At 53.4% G+C, this 7,871-nt stretch overlaps 3 protein-coding genes across 3 annotated transcripts; all 3 read left to right on the plus strand.

The window, feature by feature from the left end:
- On the plus strand, positions 1-725 carry F5Z01DRAFT_516013 (uncharacterized protein). Its single transcript, XM_046260391.1, has 2 exons — positions 1-345; positions 395-725. Exons 1-2 carry the CDS (start codon positions 123-125, stop codon positions 646-648), a joined length of 477 nt encoding a protein of 158 aa, XP_046113303.1. The 5' UTR covers positions 1-122; the 3' UTR covers positions 649-725.
- A 1,892-nt stretch (positions 726-2,617) lies between these two features.
- On the plus strand, positions 2,618-4,552 carry F5Z01DRAFT_631813 (pyridoxal phosphate-dependent transferase; the record flags this gene model as incomplete). Its single annotated transcript, XM_046261817.1, has 5 exons — positions 2,618-2,765; positions 2,833-3,746; positions 3,794-4,037; positions 4,093-4,219; positions 4,312-4,552. The coding sequence occupies 5 exons, from the start codon at positions 2,618-2,620 to the stop codon at positions 4,550-4,552; spliced, it is 1,674 nt and encodes a 557-aa protein (XP_046113304.1).
- Positions 4,553-7,010: 2,458 nt separating this feature from the next.
- On the plus strand, positions 7,011-7,406 carry F5Z01DRAFT_669351 (uncharacterized protein; the record flags this gene model as incomplete). The annotated part of the gene is made up of 1 exon (XM_046264419.1): positions 7,011-7,406. A coding segment is annotated over one exon (373 nt), but the record flags the coding sequence as incomplete, so codon positions are not given.
- Positions 7,407-7,871: the final 465 nt, after the last annotated feature.

Raw genomic sequence — 7,871 nt, forward strand, 5'->3', positions numbered from 1 at the left:
CGTCCTTATAGACAACGGCGTGGCAGCCACAAGCGGATGACCAGTACAGACCCGACAGTTGGTGGGACGGCCGGCTTCCACAAACTGAGCCCTGGCAGGACTAGTCATCCCTCAGCCAGAATATGCGGTTCCTTGTGGCCGAGAGGTATCTATGCGTCGGTCGCTCAGCGTGGGACGCTGGTCCAAGGTTGCGGAGGTCGCGGCGTGACTTGGACGAGGTTATAAGACCAATCTCCCTCGCTTCTGGCCATCTCTTGTTTCCTCGACCATACAGTATTTCTAGTCAAACCCTGCCAAGCGGGTACAGAAACATGGCACGAACTGTGGTTCCGAGCGTTGCGTTGGGTATGACCCTCTTCCGCCTGGACGGCTCTGTGGCTGACATAGCTTCGAGACCAGCCAAGCCCCTTTGAGGCATGTCCTGGCATGTGCCGACAAACTGCGCTGCTGGATGCACCGTTATTTGGCACCACGCTTCCGACTACACCGAGTAATGCAGAGCTTCATGTCGCGCATCCACCGCGTGTTGAAAGGGTTCGGATTCCTCGGGCCATCGCGTTGTCCGATCGCAGGCGCGTCATTGCATGCCATTTGGCATTGCAACAGGCGCTCCTGCAAAGGGGCTCCTCGTCAAAGCAGAGCGAGTGAGGATTGACCCGTGGGCTGCTGGTTACTACTGGGTTGTGTCCGCCCGGGACGCCCATTTCGTTGGTGATTGCCAACCACGAACGTGGCGCGTAGTGGCCGTGCCATCAGGTGTTATGCCACACTGGAGTGTGGCAGCCACAATGGAAGACTAGAATCAAAAGGGTGTGATGGCCCTGGCAACGCTATAGACACCTGCCTGGGGGCTCCCACTTCGGGCCAGGCCACAATTGATCGACGACTTGCCGTGTGGCAGCCACACGTCACCCGAGCTGCTTAACATCAGAAGCTGGAGTGGCTGCATTCTGCCCCTGTCGATCAGTCTACTCTTGGTGAGAGCTTCCCAACCGCAGGGGTCGCGTAGAATGCGCCCGCTTGGCCCATCATATACAGCGGAGAGATGCGTTGATATTGAACGCCACTCTTCAGGAGACTTTTGCTACGGCTCAAGTGTAAAATTCTGGCTACGAGGTAGACACGCAGGATGGGTAACGAGGACGTGCCAGCTGTGGCGAGTTGCTCGGCCTCATTCTGGGGTGTCCACAATGGGCAGCATCCCTATGTACTCAATCTGGCCAATATCCATCTTCGGCCCTTGTGGCCGAATCTTGAATTTGCCACTAGGCGAAGGTGTGCCTTGAGCAGCCAGCTCACCCCACACGGCTCCGCCTGCCTGATGCTACCATATCACGGCCATGCGACCTGGGTTCAAGGAGGCCTGGTTCGATGAGGCTGTCGATCTGGCGCGCAGGTCCCCATGTAGACAATGCTTGGCAAGCAAAACGCTCAATTAGATGCCGGCAGCGCTAGTGCGCCCGTCCAACCTACTTAATCCTGATGGCCCCCACACGAGGGTGCAAGCGACGGAAGACCAACAGGGGCCTCATGCAGCATTTATCAGGCTTGCCTATTAAGGTAGGGGGCTTTGTGAGTGCTCGCGAAGCCATCACACCCTCTTAACTCTATGTTCCATTGTGGCTGCCACACAGCAAGGAACCCCAGGCAAGCCCCCACCGCAGTAGCGGGGCTATCACACCCTCTCCGTTCTAGCCTTTCGTTGTGGCTGCCACACGGCAAGGATTACCCAGGCAGGCGCCGCAACGGCGGAGCAGTTCATCTCTAGTCCTTTGTGGTGGCTGCCACACGGCAGGGACCCCTTGCGCAAATGCCCACAGCAATCGCGGAGCCGCCACACCCTCCTGTCTGAAACCCCCTGTAGTGGTCAACTGTGGCTGCCACGCTGGACGGTCATCAATTATGGTTGGTCTACCCCGAACAGGAGCCCTCAGGCAAGTCGTCACCCCCATTCTGATCTATCAAGTAGCCCTTTCTCGTCATCCATCGTGACTGCCTCACAGTAAGCTTGGCGAAGCGTGGCGCCTAGTAGGAACCCATGCGCTAGTGTACGTATCACACCCACTTGATTGGCAGGCCACCTGCATTCATGCACCTTATCTAGGGCGCTTTGTTCTACATGGGCCTTACGCAGCTGTCACACCCTCGCGGACATTGCGGCTCTGGCTGTTGGCGTCACCTAGCGAACCAGGATACTATGCATCTTCGACATAGTTCCCACCCCGTCTCGGGCGGCTCCTAGCTACAGACCAAGGTCTAGGCTCTGACCAGACAGACGCAGGGTGGGCACTCATATGCCATGGAAGTGGCCCCATCTAAGTTGCTCAGAGCGAACGGCAACGGCACTTCGCTATAGTTCGGTCTATCGCTGTGCGCACTGTAGGGCTCTTCCGCGTCCTAAAATAGCCGTTTTATAATTCTTTATATTGCAGGACACCGCTGCTTTCCCTAACTATTTAATGTCAGCGGTGGCCCATACCGATCAGTCCGCTCTTGACTCATTCAGCGTTGGTTTCCAAGGATGGGCTTCCGTTCCATTTGTGGTCATTTCTTCTGCATACGCTTGTGGAAGTCAAACTCGGTAACTGAAGACGATAGCTGTGGTCACAATTCTGAAATGAAAGCAAACGACACCGAGCGTGTGACGAGGGAGACCAGGTCTGATTCGTTCCAGCAAGATGCCCTCTTGGCTGCATCCCCCGAGATGCGATATAACGAATCTGTGGAGAGATTTAGACGCACAGAATATCCTAACATGGACCGAGGTAGGAAACAACACGGACTTGACTGGATCATACTGCAGTCGACTATCTTGCTAACCACTTCTTTTAGGAGTATATCTTGACCATGGAGGTGCTACCATCTATGCTAAGTCACTAGTAACGGATTTTTCGGATGAGATGGTTACGAATCTCTGGGGGAACCCCCACTCGGAGAATCTTCCCGCCAAGTTATCCGGGGACATGGTGGACCGCATCAGGGTCAGAGCGCTCGAATTTCTAGGTGCTGACCCCAGGCATTATGATCTCGTTTTTGCCGCCAACGCAACGGCGGCTATCAAAATCGTTGCCGAAAGCTTTCGAGATCTCGCAGATAGGACTGTCAGCAAAACCTTCTGGTACGGTTACCACAGCGAAGTTCACTCGAGTATTCTAGGGATAAGGGAGCTCTCGGTGGGGTCATACCATTGCTTCGACAATGACAGCCGAGTAGAGCAATGGCTCGCTGATCCACGCGGCGCCGTGGTCAACAATGCCGACTCCAACAAGCTGGGTCTCTTTGCTTATCCCGGACAATCCAACCTCAGCGGACGGCGTCTCCCAAGGTCCTGGACGGGTAGCGTGAGAAGGAATTCCCAGCTGCGAAACACCTACACATTATTCGATGCCGCCGCACTAGCGATGACTACTTCTCTTTCACCTTTGTTCTCTGACCTCAACACAGCGCCAGATTTTACCTGCCTGTCTTTCTACAAGATTTTTGGCTTCCCTGATCTAGGAGCCTTGATCGTGCGCCGGTCATCTGGTCATGTGCTTAACCTGCGCAAGTACTTTGGTGGGGGTACCATCGCCCAGGTGTTCCCGCTGAATGGAGACTCTCATTCATCGAGGAAAGTTCCTGGATTAGGAGATGCCGAGAGCACGTGGGATATACATGATGGTCTCGAAGACGGGACTTTGCCATTTCACAGCATTCTAGCCCTTGGTGTGGCCATAAAAACTCATTCTCGACTATACGGTTCCATGGTATGTGTTCAGATCCTCGATAAGAGATCCTATTGACAATGATCAAGGAATTTATCTCTCGTCACTGCTCGTACTTGTCACGTTACCTATACTCGGGCTTGGCATCGTTAAAGTATCCCAACGGGTCTCCCCTTGTTGAGATATATGTCGACGATCCAGTGGTGTTTGGAGACCCTTCCAGACAAGGGGCCACGATCGCTTTCAACGTGAAAAATAAGGAAGGGTATTATGTACCCTGGACGAGCATCGAGTCGATGGCAAACGATGCGGGCGTTTATATCAGGGCGGGTGGTAAGCGGATCCTGAGGATGGCTACATGATTGTCGAACACTAACAAGTCTGGAAGGTGTCTGTTGTCCCGGTGGCGTCTTGAGAGCTCTGAAATATGAGGGCTGGGAATGGAGTAGGATGTTTTCGAGCGGACATTCATGTGGACGCAATGAAATAGCAGTCATCAACGGAAAGCCAACTGGGTAAGTGCAAGCATGCCTTGGGTGGTTAAAGCCACCTGGCCGCCTGGCCACTCGGCCGCTTACCTAAGACCCCTAAGACTAATGCTTTCTAGGGTTGTTAGAGCCAGTCTTGGACCCATGACAACAAAGGCGGACGTACATGCCCTCTTGCAGTTTCTTCATAACACATTCACAGTCTCTGAAGACTCCCTCGATTCAAACAATCCATCTGGCTGCCGCTACGCGGATGACATATGTGGACGGAGCCACTGTCTTGAGGCGCGCCAGCCAACCCAGCCGTTGATCTGCCAGCCTGAGGAGGTGTCGTTGGGGGGAGGAGAGGGACCAGGATGAGTTGGTGATGTCAGTGGGCCTTCACCAGCCACATCTACATGAGACTAGAGTGAAAGAAAAGAATTAAGAACAGAACCTAACACCGGCCAGGTTTCTTTTGCCCGGAATCTAGAAGAAGCAATAGAACTGCTTGATTCTGCTTACGTCGTGATTCTTCATCCTCGCGAGGCGCCGTTGTCGAGGAAGAACACGCCGGTGTCGTCCGCATCGTCGACGACCATGAACCACGGTCTCAGCCAGGCGCGCACAAGTGTCAGCATGTCGACGTCTGGCTCGTGCCGGCCAGGCAAAGCGAGAGCGTCTGTAAGACCGCGGTAGGAAATTTCGTATGTTGAGATTGAGACAGCGTCGGCGCCAATGTGGGCGATGGATGGGCTGATGGAGGGAACAGGAGGAGAATGGCCGCGGGAAATGCTAGATGCTACCTTTTACAAGTGGATGAGCCACACTGTATTTGATGCTGCCTCATGTGACAAGCCACACTGAGCGTGGTCTATCTCACGCGGTCCAACTTTCACACCACTTGTGTTTCCACCGAGAGCGACCAATAACTGCGACAAGGATACTCGTTGAATTTGAACGTGACTGTAGAGAACTAGGGCTGAGAGGTTCGTGGGTGGACACTGGGGGACCAGGATTCGAGGCACCCAGCTGGATGACGGCAGTTGTTTCCTGACGACTACTACAAGTCTCACTGAGGAATCGGAGCGTCTTCTACGCCGGGGAGAAAGCCGTACCAGGGAGTATTCCCACTCGCCATTGCCTATTTACCTCATACACGAGCTCATCGCAAAGCTGAGAGGCCTCTTTAAGACCTTGCGCGTTTTTCTGCAACACGAGGAGAAGGTGAGAGAGTATATCATCGGACATCTGTCGGTGGTGCGCCAGCGAACCACGGAGCACTCCCAAGTCCCGGGTCATGTCGACGACGCGCCTATCAGGAGCCGTTTTGCTACCGTGCGGATCAGGATCACGTGTCTGAGGTCGACCTTGGTCGCTTTGCGCCGGTTCGGCTTGAAAAGGCGTCTGTCGGGATAGGTATTTACGCACTCGGCGAAGTATTCGTCTTCTGAAGCTAAGTTTTTCCATCGTATGGCAGCAAACAGGAGCTCTAATGGGCATTGAAAGACTCCCAGAAACCTCTCAAGACCATGCAGCGGGTGACCTCTGCGTTATAAGCAATCGGTTTTGTCAATTGTCCCCAAATAGCCGTGTCCGAGCTGTAAGAGGATATTCAAGCTACATTGCGGATGCCCTGTTGTGTTCGCTCCGGAGGGCTTCCTCTTTGACCGCGGCCGGATTTGGAAGAAAAAACCCAAGTGTGACTGGCAGCACTATCTGAGAGATATCATTAGTCTCCTAAAAGGTCATGAACGATAAGAGACGAGTTACACATGGCTCGTACGCGGTCTGAGGAAATCCACGAAGCTTTGTGCTCCATGATTGGCCGTCGACTAGTAGAGGAGGTAAGCGCAAGCCTTCTTCCGATCACATTTCCGAAAGCGCTTCGGGATCCAAAAGACTGCACAGTCAGAAGCCGAACCTACTCCAAAAGACGAGCCAGGTGCTTGATGCTCCCTTTACGCTAGGTGCGCTGCAGGTCGATAGACGCAAATTGGTGGCGCTGACCGATTCAGGACGACACACGGCTCAGGGCAATCGAGCTCTCACGGGACGCCACCAACGCCGACACGCTTCTCGTGAAAAGATCAATTACTCAACTGTTCTATGTGGATGAACAGTTGCCCTGCAATGTTGACCGAAGAGGATCCCTATACGACCACAAGTTGACTTTCAAAAGCGTCCGCAATGCCAAATCACAGGAAGACAATCGCAGAAGGTCTGCTAATTGACGCCACCGTGAACGACGGCAAGCCTTACTCTATATTAGGTCTTTAGCCGCAATGACTTCAACCTCACGTTTTTTTTCCACGCAGGTGATTCCCATTATGAGGTACATTAAGGCCGCATTTTCAGCTAGTGTCGACTGGATTACCTCGTTCTATGCGTATCTTAGTGCTGGAAAGCAAGAGGCCCGAAGGGCGGATGAGCACCGTCCTGCGTCCACGGGCAAGCTCCACGCACCGAAGACCCAGCTCATATCGCCATTGCCTGATGCATGGATCAAACGTACACGCAACACCATGAGTGCTCCTGCCGACAAGACTCTGGCCGTGACTGCGGACAAAACAGGACTGCGACATCACGACTTTGCCACAGTTGTGCCTCGGACGAAATGGCTCAATGACGAGATTGTCAACGGCCTTCTTCTATGGCTGGATCACGCTATTAACTTGGCATCTGGCATCACCTATGTCCAGACAGAAACCCGCAAGATTCTTGTTCAAAATTCCTTTTTCTTCCAGCATATTCGAGATAGAGGTGTCCGCAATACACAGCGAGCACTAGGTTGCAAAGGCGTCCGAAAGGCGAATTTCCTTGACATTGACAGCATAATCATGCCCGTATGCGAAAACAAGCATTGGACTCTCATTGTGGTTCGCCCGCAGAAGAGAACCATGTCACACATGGATTCACTGACAGATTGCGCCAACGAGAAGTATATCAGCCTCATCATTGCGTGGATCAAGGACGTCTTGGAGGAAAAATTCGACAAGAACGAGTGGAAGGCGGTGAGAATCAAGACACCCCGTCAGACGAACAGTTGGGACTGCGGCGTCCACACAATTACGAACGCCATGTGCGTGGCTCTCGGCTTCGAGCCAAATCAAACATACAAGGCTGGAGATATGCCCTTGCAGCGCCTACGGATTGCATCGGTGCTTCTGCACGGGGGGTTTAAAGGCGAATTCAGCCTGCATGCACACTGAACGTCAACTCTAATCCAAGGGGGGCGGTGTTTTGATCACGCGCTGGGAATCCTTGTACAGGCTACACACTGTTGGCTGCCGTGACCTGCGAGCTACGCGACAAGCTGATGGCAGCCTAAGGAAGCTGGGAAAGTGAGTGAGTTAGATCAACGCGGAGGTCAACTAGAGATGAGCACAGCCCTGGGTTTGTCTGGACAGGCGCCGGCAAGCACACAGCAAAGCGAAGTAGATGTTACAGTGGGGCCGTGATACAGCTGTGAGCGAATGCAGCTTCCTATTCGTGCACTCTGTCTGTTTGTGAAGCCTGGATGCGGATCTGTAGGTACATGAATCTACGTTGATGATCCATAAGAAGCCGCGCTGGCGCCTGCCACAGTAGCCGGTTTTGGACGAGCGCTATAGGTACTGCCAGGTCTTTATGAGTGGGTCATAGCCCGTCAATACGGGTGCCATTTAACACAGTGACTTTCACACAGTCGAACACTTTC

Source organism: Emericellopsis atlantica (assembly GCF_019669845.1).
Source record: "Emericellopsis atlantica unplaced genomic scaffold F5Z01scaffold_79, whole genome shotgun sequence".
In the NCBI taxonomy this organism is placed as follows: Eukaryota; Fungi; Ascomycota; class Sordariomycetes; order Hypocreales; family Bionectriaceae; genus Emericellopsis; species Emericellopsis atlantica.

Excerpts from the sequence above, each read along its gene's own strand:
- F5Z01DRAFT_516013 (XM_046260391.1), top strand. The coding sequence starts at position 123 with ATGCGGTTCCTTGTGGCCGAGAGGTATCTATGCGTCGGTCGCTCAGCG. Across the intron at positions 346-394 it reads GGTTCCGAGCGTTGCGTTGG|ACCAGCCAAGCCCCTTTGAG; the intron begins GTATGACCCTCT and ends CATAGCTTCGAG.